The following is a 15510-nucleotide window of genomic DNA, read 5'->3' as shown; positions in this document are numbered from 1 at the left end:
AATATCATGTAAAAATTTTTATTTCCTGTGAACTCATCATCAAACTACATCACAGTATACTGTACTGAATAAATTTCATTATCATTTTATATGAGTGTGTTCCTACTGGATGTAGTTCTAGCAAAGAACAAAACTTGTCATTATTAGTGTAAATAACAAACCAAACACTCTAGAAGCCACTTTCAATTATTTTACTTAAGACAGTTTTGAATCCTATTATTTAAAGTTGGTTACAGGAAATTAAACTGACAATATTAAAAGAACAACTTGTGATCCACAGGACAGCTATCATCCAACAGTACCTTTTAATTTTTCTTGTAATGAGATGCTCTCTCTTACTCTTTGATGATATTGGGTATAAAGTAAGGCTGGGTTGCTTCAGCGAGCTTTTCTGCATACATTTCATATCTACCAGTCATCTGGAAAAGGAAAATCAAAGCTTCAGTTCTTTCAGTGTGCTATGAAAGTACTTCAGTAGAAAATATTTATATCCACTGTTTTTTCTCTTTTTCTGATAACATAGGATTTAATTGTCCCAAACAGCAAAATCATAATTCACTCAGAATTCAAGACCTCCAGTGCCTTAGCACAAACTAACATACTTTTGATTAAAGAACTTGCACTGTGTTGCCTATAACTGTATTTCTACACAAAAAAGATGTATATTTCCACTCTAAAAAGTCAAACTTTTAAATGAACAGCTCTCTTTCTCTCTACAGCTCTCCTTCACTGACAGTCTTGTCTGCTGACTAATTACTTAAGGCTATTTTGGTTATTCTGGATAACTGGAAGTTGAATTTGAAGGGTGGACTTCCTTGCTTATGCATCAACAATTTTTTAAGTAAGTTATGTCAGTGAAGGCAAAGGAGTGGATCTGTAATTATGGCTTCATGTCATGTCTTTGACAACCAATGAACCCTGCTGCCAGCAGTGCATTTGTGTATGTGCCACTGACAGAATTTGGGTTGCTCTTACTTTCCCCTTTAATAATATGAAATAATATGAAATACTATTAATAGTTTGGGCGATAAGAGCAAGTGCTGACAGTGCTGAAATACAGCACTTGATGTAGTGTTGTCATCCTCTCCTGAAGTGCACAGACCACAACAATTGGCTCTGGGAGGAGCCAGCTACTTCTTTATTGCCAGAGTATAACGCAGATAATTTGTTTAACTCCTTTGCTCCTCTGAGTTAAGCAAAGACATTCTACTGAACGTCCCTTTCAGGCATCACTGGATGCAAACCACAGATCCCAGAGCAAGTTAAACAGGCTCCTACTTGCTATCAAGGGTTTTCTGCAGTGGGTAACTGATGACTTCACACTTCCTCATTCCCCTCATCAAGAGCTACCTCTGTCTTGGCCACAAATGAGAGGAAAAGGAAACAGCCACCCACTGTCACATAAACAAAACCACAGCTGTGCCTTATGTGCCAAAAGACCAACAATAGCAGTCCACACCATCAACATACAACTAAGGTGCTGAAAGCACAAGACTTGAGGACAACAAAAAATACACAATTCTACACAAAACAGCCAAAGGTCAGCGTTTTGTTTTTACTGTTTGTTTTTCCTAATCAATGCAACTGCTATTGTTCAGATACCCCTACTAAGCTGTTACAAGCAATCCTCCATGTGCTTCCTGACACACTAAATCTACTTGCAATAAGGGCCTCAGATTTCAGTGGGAAAGCAGAACTGAATGTCTGCCTGACTTAAAAAAAATGGGAATCTCTCAGCACAGTTTCATTCCACTATAACAACAACCACATACCTACCACAGGCATCTGCAAAATAACAAATGCAACTCTGTCCAGAAGATGACCTGAAATGATTTTTTGGGGTTTGTCCCTATATATGGACTAGCAACACTATCAAGGAAATTAAGCTCTAGCTAAGAAATTATTGCATTTTCATTTAAAAGCTTATTCAGCATTTCAAATCCACAGAAAACTTGCCTTTTTACATCACACTGAAATCAAAACACCTTAGACAGTGCACTATATTATAATGCACAGGATGCAAATAAACCAGCTCTGTAAAATAAATGTCTCCTTGCAGTAACATGATATTAAAAAACTGACACTCCCTGCAAATGATTATTTCAAATACTAGGTGATCACTGAAGAACCTACATGTATTGTGACAGTTGCTAGCCTGGAGTTCTTATCTACTTTGTTAGGATTTAAATTATGCTGATCTTAAGAGTAGATAGGAAAAAGTTCTAGTCTCTAGGAGTACTGAGGACTAAAACAAAAGACCTGTCTCCCCATAAGAGAGCAAGATATTTTCTTCATCATCAAAACCTACTTCACAAGTTAACACCTCTTTTCTCCTTTCGCTTGCCTTCTTTGTTGTTCCAACAGGGTACTTGTGGGGCCTGTGGTAAACTTGATCAGATTAGAAAAAGGGAACTAGAGTGTCATCTGGTCGCCCCACTAAATCAGTATATAATACTTATACATATAGCACCCTACACAGCTTGTACTGGCACAGCTGAAGGGTTAGCAAGCTGCTGTGCTAAGCCAGCCATTTCTTCAACCAGCACTGCTGCTGGACAAATTAAATCAAATTACACCCGCAGGAAAGATGATCCAAATTCGCTTCATCTCAGAATACAAAAAAAAGTAACAAATAAGTTTGTTAAAGCCATGTGGAGTGGCTTGCAGCCATCTTAATCTGATTTAGATAAATTCAAAAGTGTGTTAGGACTTCAGAGATGACTATACACAGTACAGAGGTCTTTCTCTGTAGCTCCAACATAGCCACAAATTCAGAGAGCTAGCACTGCAAGAAGTTTGCACTCAGAAAGTTCTCAGAAGCTTGTGGGTTTGGGTTTTCACTAAATTTCACCAAAACTACAATTAAGGCCCTAAGAATATATACTACTACTGCATCAGATCAGATCAAAGGCCCATCTCAGCTCAGAGACAAATGCCTACATACACTGCACAAGCAAAGCACAGACACTTCCCCAGCAGCCCTCAGAGCTCCTGGCAATCCACTCCTAGGGTCCAGAGGCTCAGGTTTTCATTTGAAAGCTACTGGCCTAGTTTCCCTGAATTTGGCAACTCCTTTTCCAAATCTGTTTATGTCTTTAGCCTCCAGAACATCCTGTTAAATTAGTTCAACAATTTAAGCTCTGGATTGCTACGATAAAAAAAAAAACCACCTGCCTTTTAGCTATTGTAAGATGCTGGAATCATTATGAAGGCTTTTTTTTTTTTTCTTTATAATCAGGCTTACCTTAAAATTCCACTCGTCACCGACTTGCCTGCAAAGGTTCAGATCCATCTCTACCACCAGCAGTCCCTCCCGAGTGCGGGACAGTCCCGGGGTCCTGCTGCCGTCGGGTGCTGCTACATAACTGGAGCCATAAAAATGGCCCATGTCATGGTGAGCTTAAAGAAATGTTTAAAAAGCATGTAACACCATCTGCAAATAAGTGTATAACTTAACAGGCAGTGTCCCATAAAACCTGGCTCAGTTTCTTACAGTTGCTCACTCACTGCCCTTTAGGCAAGGTGTCACCCTGAAGAGTCACATCACGATCCTAAAGGAACTGCAGTTTTGGCCAGTAATTTACTTTCATGCACTGTACACCATCAAATTAACAGGAAAAACTCATTGCACTGCCTTTTAAATAATGCATGATTATGCTTTCCCATTATTAAGTCTCTGAACTAAAGGCTCTGCTTTTATTTTTATTTAGCATTTAAATGAGTTCTAATTGTCAAATCATACATTTCCCGAACAGCTGACAGAGATTCACCCAACTGACTTGCAATACAAGGTCAGAGGTGAAAACAGTGGGATTTGAGATACTATTTCATATTGCACAACTCCTGAGTTGTGCTAAAAATCAACCACATCTGTTGTACTACTAAGCAAGGGACATCACTGGTCTTTTTCATGCAGCTGCTAAAAACACTTAGCTCCAAAACTGGCCAAAAAACAGACTCAGGCTCACTCTGGATGAAGCCAGAAGCAGCATGGGTTGGCACAGGTCAAATTCTAATGTTTCAACATACAAGTACATACAAGCAAACCTCACGTTCTTCTTTGATCATTCTCTTTAACCTCCAGCAAATCTGGGAAACTGGAAAAAAATGGCCTGGCTGAAGATTCAGGGTAGGGCTATTACTGTTCACAAACTCACAGAACGGTTTGGGTTGGAAGGGACCTTAAAGATCCTCTTGTTTCAAAACCCTGCCATGGGTAGGGACACCTTCCACTAGACCAGGTTGCTCAGAGCCCTGTCCAACCTGCCTTTAAACAATTCCAGGGCTGTGGAATAACTCTTAATAATCTTAAAACTGGAAATACAATGTCATGCATGCACTGACAACACAGGCTAATTTGTGGGATTTCTGTCTCCCAGTCCTCCTGCATTAACTCTCAGTCCTCTGGAAGTGTACAGAAACCTCAGGTATCAACTTCTGGCGAGCACATACCGAGGTACCACCACCATTCCTAGGAAATACTCCTTCTCTCCAGCTAACAAACAGCAGTGTTAGGTGAGGCACTGACTAGGCACTCCAGCTGCACAGGGAAGACACTCACAGGAGAGCCAACCTTTCTTCAGACTTTCTCGGTAACAATTATTAGCAACCCCTGAATGTGATTTCTGAACGTACCTTTTCCACCATCTCCAGAAGTAAAAGCATTTTTGTAGTATTCCTGTGAAACAAGAGGAATCCATAGGTGGCAGTATAGTTCCATTTCATCCGAAACATCCCTGCTAGTCTATCATATTCAGTTTGGAAGTTTATATAAATCTACCAAGATTTTTTTTCTGGCACACTATCAGCACTGTCCAAAGGGACTCATCAGAGGGGCCTAGTTTCAGTGATGGATGGGATAGAACACAAGGTCTTTTATCACTGCCTATTGCTCACACACTTTGGAGAACATGCCTTGCAAGTGTTACACAAGTTTAAAAAAGAGGCAAAGGAGGAGATATTTAATCAAACACATCTTTTTTGGATCACAAAAGGAGGCCAAACGTATTTACATAACAGCAAGAACAAGTCTGGATTTTTGTAGGGAACCTCATTTAAAAAAATTACAAAAGTAGGGTATTTGTACCAATTTGAAGACAAAAATGACCTTTTGTGTGCAATACTAATTTTCATTATAGAATTTTACACTCCAGAAAGAGGTAGTATCTGTACAACAGCCACGAGCTGTGTACCACTGACTTGAGGATATATTTAATTTTCAGTCATTTTGGCTAAAAGAATACTGATATCCCCACAGACAGTAGGAGAGTTAGCAAAAGGGTGGGTGCCTATTACAAAGATTCAATTCAAGAACAGGAAGCAGCTGCAACCAAAAACGAGGCTGCCAGCAACGAGGCAGCTCTCAATCTCTTTATCCCTGTCCATCTTCATATCACACCATAAACCCTAATACAGTAGTTACACGGTAATGGAATCTCTGCATCCTAGTGCTGTGAGTCCATTGCCTTGAATTAACTCCACTGCCTGAAGTATGAAATGAAATGAAACAATGCAGATACTCACTGTTCCCACTCTGTTGATGGGACAGGTGAAGCAGTGATTTGCTATGGCAGCATTTCTGGCTTCGATCGCCCACAGTGGCTCGCTGTAGTATCAAAGAGGCAGCAGGAATTCACTACTTGTACACTTCTGGGCCCAAATTACATTCTGTCTCTCCTGTACATTTGTCTGTCAAGCCAAACTCAGCTGTTAAGACTGATCTTGCTGTCCCAGATATCCCTAGATAGAGCCAAGCACCACATTATTTCCTGGGGAGTTACAGGTGTGAATGACTCTATCTGATAAACTGGTAAATGTGGCTTTGCCATGGAAAAAAAAAAGTTACCATGTCTCAAGATTTTCAAAGCAATTAAAGCGCAAAATATTTTACTTTCCAAATTATGCAGAAGATTTGCACATGTGCTGACAGTCCATTAACTTTCACAGACCATACATCATTCTGTAAAAAAGCTGTAAGGGATTCATACAAGTTGCCTCCTTTTTTCCCCCAAAATGGTCCAGGAGAAGCTTTTACAGCAGTGAATGAAAAAAAAAATGGGAATAACAATAATAAAAAGAAATTAAAGAAAAAAAATTCCACCAAAATTTTCTACTTCTGTTATTTCAACCACAGTTTTCATAGTACTTTCCAGAAAGTCATTTTCCCATGCTGGGCTGATAGAAAAGAAAGTGAGTTTAACAACATCATCCCAATAACTTCACAAAAATTATTTATTAAATCAGTCACTAAATTTACTAAAACTAAGAACTGAGACATGAGGAATAAAAAAATTCCTTCTAACAGGCCTCTACCTCTTTTCCAAAGGAAATTCCAATTCTGACACATGTTTAAAACTGAAGTAGTCTTCTTTTTATTAAATAGTTTGATACACATGGATCAGACAAGTCAATAGGAGGTCTGGAAGTACTCAGAGCTTCAAAACAAAGGTGATACAATTTGTACACTCCTGTGACAGCAAGTACCTGCCAGATTTGGAACCCAAAACAGGCTGCAAGTACTCATTAATCTGCCAGTCAGACTCAAGAACCTTCAGAGATGGTCACTGGGCTGATTGAAAGGACTTGGTTTATTGCCTCTTTTTTCAACTGCTTTGAGTCTGGCAATCAGCTCTTTTAAGAAACAGGGATTTTATTGAAAAGCTCCAGCAAATTACAATTTCACAGAAGAGGAGAGACAGGAAAAAAAGGCTATACCCGAGAAGTGACCCCAGAGTTAGCTAAGAAGTGTATTTTCTTAGCCCTCTGAGTTGGTTTTAATTTTTCTTTTAGAAAATCAAGTCAGTAGGGTGCAATTAATGTCAATCTGCAGAGGACTGATCTCAAGGGAAAGTTTACACTGGTTCAGTCTGGTTCAAGAGGCCTGATAATCACAAAATTGCCGGGAGTCAAAAAAAAATGTTTCTCAGAAAAAGGTTTCTCAAATTGCAATTTCATCCTCCTACGTGGACAACACAAGCTGGCAAGATAAGCCTGGACATAAATGACTAATGTCTGTCACAAAGCCCAAATATTACATGAATTATCTAAATAAACTCTCACCAGCTTTCAGAACACCAGCTGGATGCTGGCTAACTGTCTCAAAGACCTGCAGATGTACAAGTAAAGTTCTGAGACAGCATCAGTGAGTGGGAGCAGAGTGGGAGCCCAAAACTCCAGGTGGAGAAGAATGCAGGCTCCTTTGTGAAGGCAGAACAAGGAGGCTACACCTCCTGTTCCAAGACCTCAGCAAGGTGCTCCTGAATGCCCAGTGAGGGGATCAGAGGTCAGTTAACCCAGAAAGGGAGCAATAAATCAGTTTGTATTTTACCTGAGTTTCCCAATAGTGGCTGAAGGGTTAAAGATGATCTCTGCCCCATTCAGGCTAAACATGAGCCAGTTCAGAGGGTGATGGCGCCCATAGCAAATATTCACAGCAATTGCTCCAAACTGTGTCTGAAACACTGGGTGTCCTGTATTTCCTTCCCTATAGTAAGTAGACTACAAACAAAACACAAGAAAAACAACATAAAGGCAGACTTCTTAAAAAAAGTGAAAGGAAGTACCACCAACATTGCTTTGACACTTCCCAGTTTCTGATCATCAGGTTTAAATCATTAGATCACGGGTAAGGACAACACCTTTCATTTAGTACACAGTGCACTCTAAGGGGTGTATACCAAAAAGTGGCTCTTAGGCTGCTGAGATCAAATTCAAGCCCCTTTCTGTTTCCTCTCTCATGCTACACCTAAGCACTGTGTGACTATGGCATAAACTCTTCTATCAATGCTAGAAGTTCCTACAGAAGCTTAGGGCAGATCCACAAATCACTCAGCTTTAGGCACCTCTCTCAGTACATTCACCATATGAGAAAATCTTCCTTCACGATCCTTTTATTTGGATCCTGCTAATTGAATATATTTCCATTTTTTTTTCCAATTCTCAGTTTTTCCTATTACAATAGGAGAAGAAAAATAAGAATGCTGTTGCTTCGGGGAATTCATCAGTTCTTATTTCTTTATTCCTCACCAGAGGTCACAATCATCTCCACAGCAACAAACTGTGATGGCTCAAGAAGGATTGATTTTTGTTTATGTGCCCTCCCACACAGGGCTGAATAGGCCACAGACCAATCTTTCCCTTTCCATTTAGTTCTCACTGATGCAATGGGCATGACTTCAGCAAGGCTCCTTTCCCTATCTGCTCTACAGAGACAACCCACAAGAAATGATTTCAAACTCAACATTTCCTTGAGGTTTAACTTTGTTGATAAAGAAAACAACATCAAAGTAGCAGAGGAACAGAATCCCTTCCTGTAGCCTGGGTGGTTTCTGAAGTTGCTCTCTCAGAACTGCCCAGGTCAGAAGAATGGACTTAATGCTCTGCTAACAAAACTAGCCAAAGACAGTGCTGTTTTGGGCAAACACTGCCTGATTCTATAACAAGGTAGACACAAGAAGAAATGTCAAATCATTGTAGTACACCTGCAAGCCATAAACAGATTGTTCTGTAGTAATTCTGGCATTTAGGATTCTAAGAACTAACTTCTTTTAGCAACTAAGCAAAGCTCTTACTGAAACTCTTATTTATACTTGACATGAAAAAGTAAAAATATTTTCTTTTTTAGGCGCTTTTTATTACAGTTTCATAGCTGGAAACAACAAGTTTCTTGGAATCTGTTGATGCTCCACAAAACAGTCTGGAAAGCTGAAAGACATCATATATTAGGACAAGCAACAGGAATTTATTTTTTTGTTGGATTACACAAGGAACAAATAAAAAAGCGTGGAAAGTAACTAAGGGGTTTGTGAGTTACTATTTTGGGTTATTAAAGGACAGACCTGATAAAATAATACTAAGTAACAAAATAATGGTTAAAAATAGAAGGTAGCACTGGTGATTGACAAGCCTGTGCCAGAAATCCATTGTGCAGAACCCTTAACAGCCTCCTCTGAAGAAACACAAACCAGCCCGAACAGGTCCAGGATCCCAGGTCAAAACTTCCAGAGGTCTTTGAACATGAATTTTCAAGACCCAAAAGTAGTTTTTAAATTAATAAAAAAGCAGTTTAGATTCTGAAGCCTCAGATTGGTGACTGGAGCATTCAGACAGGGAACAAAAACAACTGCAGGTATAGAGCAGCACCCAGTGCTTAAAAGAAATGCCTCTGTTATTTACTCACTTTAGCTGATAAGGAGAGATTTAGTCAGGTAAGACAATGCATTTTTAGACTTTGGTTAATTTTTAATCCTGATCTTTCTACTTGTGATAATTCTATGGATGGATAAACACATTTCAGATCTACCAGCTTTCTTCTGACATTGCCTTTACTGCTAGTTCAGTTGAAGCTGATTCTCCAGGATGGCCTAAAACCTGCTGGGGGGGCTTCAAGTGGCAGCAATGTGATCAGTAAACAGAAGATGCCATAAACCAGCTATTCAGTCACAAGTGTAATGAATTAAAGGACTCTGCTCAAAGAAACTCAAGCAAAAGAACTGTCATTTCCAAGACAACCTCACAGAGAAACACAGACAGACTGTAATGTTCACACTTGAGCCATGAAACAATTGCCCTGCAAACTGAAACAAGTTCAACATGCACACAGGAAAACACTACCCAAGCCAATCATGCACAACAAACATAACACAGCTCTGAATTAAACGATTTTTTTTTTAGAGATTCTCGATGCTTTTGTAGTTTCTGCCAGGCCAAGGAAGATTACATGACAAACATCATTTGTCTTTCAAGACTCATCACTCTCACAACAATTATTAATTCCTGAGAAATTAACTTAGTATAATTTCATCTGAGAAAAACTGATTTGACAGTAAGTGAACCACATTTTCTAGAAACACATTACATTTCCTGCCAGTACGACTCTGACACAGCACATGCTGGCACAAAGAGCTGCAAGGTAAGACCTGATAGTCACCGTACTGCATCTTACCTCATTGAAATCTCCAACCCTTGGAATGTGATTTTTCCTACTTTTGCCAAGGACAGCCCCAGAATTAGAAATGACCACTGCAGTATTCCACAGAATTCCACCGTGTATTTCATCTCGCTCCAGGATTGGAGATACCACAACCATGTTATGTTTCTTTGCCAGCTGTACAAATGAACACAATTCCTCTATTAAATAAACACAAACCTGCAGTACCCCAGACTGACAGACACCACAGCTCACTGAAAACAGTTATTTCATTGAAAAAAAAAAATTAAAATAGCATTATGTATAGTATTAGTGTTAATTGACATAGGTATGAGTGGGAAATACAGCAACTTCTGCCAGTTTACTAGCACATTTTCTTTCCCTTCAAATCAATTCTCTCTCTCTTAGTTCTCCAAGCTTCCATAGTGTCATTAGTTCCATGGTGAGAAGCAACATGTTCTTGCCCTAGATCAGACTACAGATATTATGCTGGCCACAAAAGCTTAACAGCTCAGTGCATATCTGGGAAAATCTGACATCAAAACAGTCTTTTGTTGTTTCAATCACTTGTAAATGAAAATAATTGAAATTGCTTATTTAAAATAAAAAAGCTGTAAGAAAACAAAAATAAACTCTGCCACCCTTCTAATCAACAGTCTCTGGAGAAACAAGAGCCAGACAATAACAAATCTCCTTGGGTCCATAAAAAGTTCCCTACATTTGTGTCATTCCAGAGGGGGATCCAAACAGTGACAGTGTTCCCTGTTCAGAAAAGGCTGCTCTTCTCCTCACACTTCCATGCAAACATTGCTTAATGCTCGACTGTTCTAGGAAAGAAACACCATTTAAATAGAAATTAAAAATATTTGTATGAAGAAACATTCCTCCCATTTAAAATTCAGGAATAGTTTAATGGGCAGTTTCATTTGACTTTCATGGTAAAAGGCAGTCTTTAGATGCAAAGTAGTTTAAAAAATAAATATTGAGCACAGCTGTTGTCCATTTCTACTTCAACTCACTACAGTTGTATTTGTCAAGCAAGTTGAAAATTTATCTTTTATTATTTCAGTTTTCTCAGTGATACCAGAATGGCACATAAAGAAGAAATCCATGCTGATCAGTGGCAGTTATGGGCTGGGGATGGAGGATGGATGTGGGTTTGGGGTTTTCTGCTTGGTTGGGTTTTTTACCTCTTGACAGAATTTTGTTGTTGGTCCATCCTCTGCTGACTCAGCAAATTCAGTCCAAGGTAGTTTCTCTCTTGTACAAAAAGCAAAGGGCATGGCTGGAAAACACCAAAGCAAGACAAAATTCACAAGAATGCTCATGTCACTCAAGAAATACATACTATTTGCATGAACACAAATAAAAAATTAGACAAGAATGATTCAACTGTTTTTCTTGCTTAAAGGCAAAAGGTATTTAAAAATATTTTTAGCAAGGGCAAGGAGATCTGAGCCCACTGAGGGCAAAGCAGAAGAGAATGAATGCACTAAGTGATGTCTCAGCAGGGGCAAAACCACAAAATACACCCCAGCCACCAGTGTACACTGTCTGCACCTGTTTTCACAAACATTTCACAGGACTTCTTTCTGGGGTTTGCTTCTGTTAAGCCTCAAACACCACATGCTACTTAAAAACAGATTTTTAAATTTTAGTACCCGTCTAGAAAAAAAACCTAAAGTTTTAGGAGAAAAAAAAAATGAAGAAAGAATCACGAAGGGTGCCATGAAGGAGCTACAAATATCACCACTGCAGATTATGCCAGTCTTCAATGTAACAGACCTCACACACATCTTCCATACACTCCTCCTAACTCAGGCTCTTTGGTTTTTCCTTTAGGAAGCAAATCACTAAAGTCAATTGTTGTATCTTGGAAGATTTCTGCTGGTTAGTCACAAGACACATTTCTAGTACAGGATACCTGTTAAAATAGAAGGAACTTGACACCTGACAACTTAGAAGGAATCACGGAAAATACTCACTCCAGGCCTCCTGGAAACACACAATGTTGACCCCACACATTGCAGCTACTTCCACAATCTCCTCAATCCGTCTGTGCAGAGCAGCCACCTGATTGTGAGAAATGCCACACCATAAAAAAAGCTGCATGTTCTAACTCACTTCTCTGTTAACAGCCTGGTTTTACAACCTTTGTTCACATTGAGTTTATCTTGCTCTATACTTAGTGCCACTGCTTTCAGAGGGAGTAACTCAACAAGCTATCATTCTTGAACACTGATAATAGAGTCAGATACAGATTTGTAAAAGCATTTAGATGCTGAAAATAGAGAAAGCGTTCCAAAGGGATTCTAATTCCAAGGTTGCAACATTTATATATGTGGCAACTCGTTGCTGACTGACTGCAAAAAGCTGAAAGTCTTAACAGAATCAGCAAAAATTATAATTTTGCTGCTCACTGTGAACAACCTACAGAACAATGTTAAGTAAATGTGAATTTGAAGTCAAATACTCAGAATCTTAAAATATGAGGCCAGGACAGTCTATTTCCTTGGTTATCTCCAAATCCTGCTTGTACACTCTCTAGAAGTTTTTAACTTCAAACTATTTTCTAAAGTCCCCTGTCCTAAGAGCTAAGTAATTATTACCAACAAAAACCATCAAAGCATTTATTAAGTAGTTTTCTAGAGTATTCTACTTAAAGATAAGCATAGGTGTAGCACTTTGCTGCTTTCAGGTGTCAATAAGAAAAAAAGGACTCAAGACTGCAGTGACCTATGAACTCAACAGCTGTATATTTACAGAAATAGTTAACTAGTTATTTATAAGGTAAAATCATTAATATAACCGGTACTTTCTTCAACAGCTGCTATACAAAATCCACAAACTTGATCCATTTACTGATTTAATGACTTGCATCTGTGACACGTAAATCTTTCCAAAACAAACTACTTCAGAAATGTTCTGTCCTGTCACTGTACAAAAGTAGTACTCCAGGAGATTTTATAAATATGGTATTTTCTTTCCCTTTTTTAAAGCTACTCTTAAGAGGCTATTTCTATAGATATGTGTCACCTCAACACTTTTGTGTCCAAGATGTTGAGATATGATGGTCACAGAATCATTAAGGTTGGAAAAGACCTGTAAGATCATCAAGTCCAAGTCACCACTAAACCATGTTATCTTGTAATAAGATTTCACTGACTGTCGTACAAAGAATAATGAACACAGCTGTATTAATCTGTGTTTACTCTAATGGATTTTCCTATAATGGAACATTTCTCAATTAAAACAAGAACTGCACCTGTGGTTTCCACCGGTTGCCATCCCTTTTGATTTTGTGTAAATGATTTTATGTTTAATTTTAAAGGCAAAGGATTTTCAGGTACAAAATGAGCTACTAAATATTGAGCTTTGGAAAAACTGCAAGCAGGTTGGGCCTTCAGTAGGTAAACAAAAGAAATGTTTCTGAGAAACAATAAAACTGAATGTGCCATCCAACTCTTACAGGATCCTACACTGCAGTAATGACGGGTCCTACACTGCCAGACAATCATTAGACATTTCATGATGCAGATTCTAAAATCAGCAACTGAACCATGTTATTTCTCAATCCAGCAGAACACGAGTTACAAATGGCCCCGGTCCCACTTTGTGTACCTGGACTGCCACTGGTGTGTCTGCGGGAAGAGGAATTTTATTCTGTACCAGTCCCACTCGAACGATACGTGGCCTTCTCAATTGCTCCGGAGCAGCTTCAAATCCATAGCCCTGTAGCTCAAAATCTCTTTCCTGAGCTGCTGACCATGCAGCACTCGGCAAATTAAGTTTTCTGGATTGAACAGGAAACAAAGACGTTTCAGGATGAGATGTTCTCCTTTTCTGCTCTGAGTGCAGTGGACCCAGGGGATCACAAACCCTGTCCAACCGGCAGACGCCCAATCCCCCACGCTGCCATATGCATCTATCAGCCAAGGGACAGTGGAGCAGTGGTCAGGTCATGTGCAGGTCTCACCCATCACCTCCATGGCACCAACTTCCCAGCGTCCCCCTCTTATTTGTTACTTCCAGACACCAACACCTTGCTGCTGAGATCAAGGAGTACATAGGTACAAACCTCTACCTGCCTGCTGGATTACAAGCACTTCCCCTCAATGTATTTCTCCTCACGTCTGATCCCCACTTTTCCAGCTCTCTCTCCCCGACGCCACGACCTCCCAGTCTCCCCCTCACACTTTTCATCCCTGTCAGTCACCTTCTCAACGCCTGGATCACCTCCAAACTGCCCCGGTGACTTCAGCAGAGAAACACAAACCCTACTCTCCCTTCTCCCCCTCAGCCCAGCCCTGTGTCCTGCACACCCGCCCTCACACCGACTCCTTCCCCTCACTCCCGGCCAGGCATCCCCGCGGAGCGAAGCGCCGGGAGACCGGGCGGGTCAGGACAACGACCCGCGGTTGGGGGCGAGCCCGTCCTGGCAGCGCGGCGCACCTGGCCTCGCGCCCGTACAGGATCCGCTTCACCTCGGCGAGCTCCCCGGGCGGGATGTGCCGCTCCAGGCAGGACTCCAGCGACTCCAGCGACTCGGCCATGGCTGTGAGAGCGGGCACTGGCTGCCCCTCGGCCACTGGCTGCCCCTCGGCCGCTCGCTGCCCCTCGGCCTCTCGCCCGCCCCTCGCACTTCGCCCCGGGCGCCCCGGCGGGACACGCCCCGTTCCCCTCACGGGCCGCGGCCGTCGGTGGCTGTTTACCCCTTGTGCACCAAGCGTGGCCAAAAATGCGGCGTCCCACCCTGAAGGGGAAGGGAGAGCCCAGGAATTACTGGGGGGTCTGAGGGTCCTCAAAAAAAAAACTCAGAAAGCGTCATTAGCAAATGGCACACTTAGTGTGGAAATTGGTAGTTCGTGGAAATTAGGTTAGTCCTTGCCCCCAGCCTTATAAGCACGCAGCAGTGGGGTTTGGATAAAGGGATAAGATGGAAATGAAGAGAGAAAAAAAGAGACAATTAAAGAGAGGGAGAGAAAAAAAAGACAGACGGCAAGATGAGAAGAGAGAGAGAATGAGAAAGAGAGAGAAAGGAAGAGAGAGAGAAAGGGAGAAAGAAAAAGAGGAAGAGAGAGGAAGGCAGGTCAGTCATTCCAGGTGATACAATGTCCAGGGTCCTGCCCCTTTGGCCATTCACGGTTCTTTTAGGAGCTTTTTTACCATGCCAACAGAAAAGCTTGGAAATAAGAGGTCATAAAATGGCAGTGGATATTTGTGTGTCCATTTCAGTTGCACTAAGACTCTGAACAGGAGCCAGCAATAAATAACTTTTACTTTAACATGGATTTGAGGCCCAATATAATTGGAAATCCGTCCCAAAACCAGAGTTAGTGTCAGACAAAGGATTGAATCAATTAAGACCTTGATCTGGGACAAAAATAAAAGTGCATCTAATAAAGAACGTTCCCTTCAGCAGGTACCAAGTCAACACTCAGTTTAAACCAGTTATTCCCACTGAAGCACTGGCTGTGCCTTCTGCTTCAAAACACACGGAAATTCACAACATAGCAACTGGTTTTCTCATTCAAGTGAAGCACGAAGTCCAGAGATGGCTACACATGTCTAAATATATCCCA

General features: G+C 40.7%; 1 protein-coding gene across 1 annotated transcript; it reads right to left on the bottom strand.

Moving 5' to 3' along the window:
- Positions 1-2: 2 nt before the first annotated feature.
- On the bottom strand, positions 3-14573 carry UPB1 (beta-ureidopropionase 1). The gene is made up of 10 exons (XM_032705436.1): positions 14381-14573; positions 13550-13721; positions 11914-12001; positions 11119-11213; positions 9944-10105; positions 7328-7497; positions 5524-5605; positions 4636-4678; positions 3245-3399; positions 3-419 (listed from the first exon to the last, which is right to left on the bottom strand). The coding sequence occupies exons 1-10, from the start codon at positions 14479-14481 to the stop codon at positions 336-338; spliced, it is 1152 nt and encodes a 383-aa protein (XP_032561327.1). The 5' UTR covers positions 14482-14573; the 3' UTR covers positions 3-335.
- Between the last annotated feature and the right edge of the window lie 937 nt (positions 14574-15510).

Source organism: Chiroxiphia lanceolata, chromosome 18 (assembly GCF_009829145.1).
Source record: "Chiroxiphia lanceolata isolate bChiLan1 chromosome 18, bChiLan1.pri, whole genome shotgun sequence".
Taxonomy (NCBI): Eukaryota; Metazoa; Chordata; class Aves; order Passeriformes; family Pipridae; genus Chiroxiphia; species Chiroxiphia lanceolata.
The sequence above is the reverse complement of the archived record's forward strand: the minus strand, read 5'-3'. Positions and strand labels throughout refer to the sequence as shown.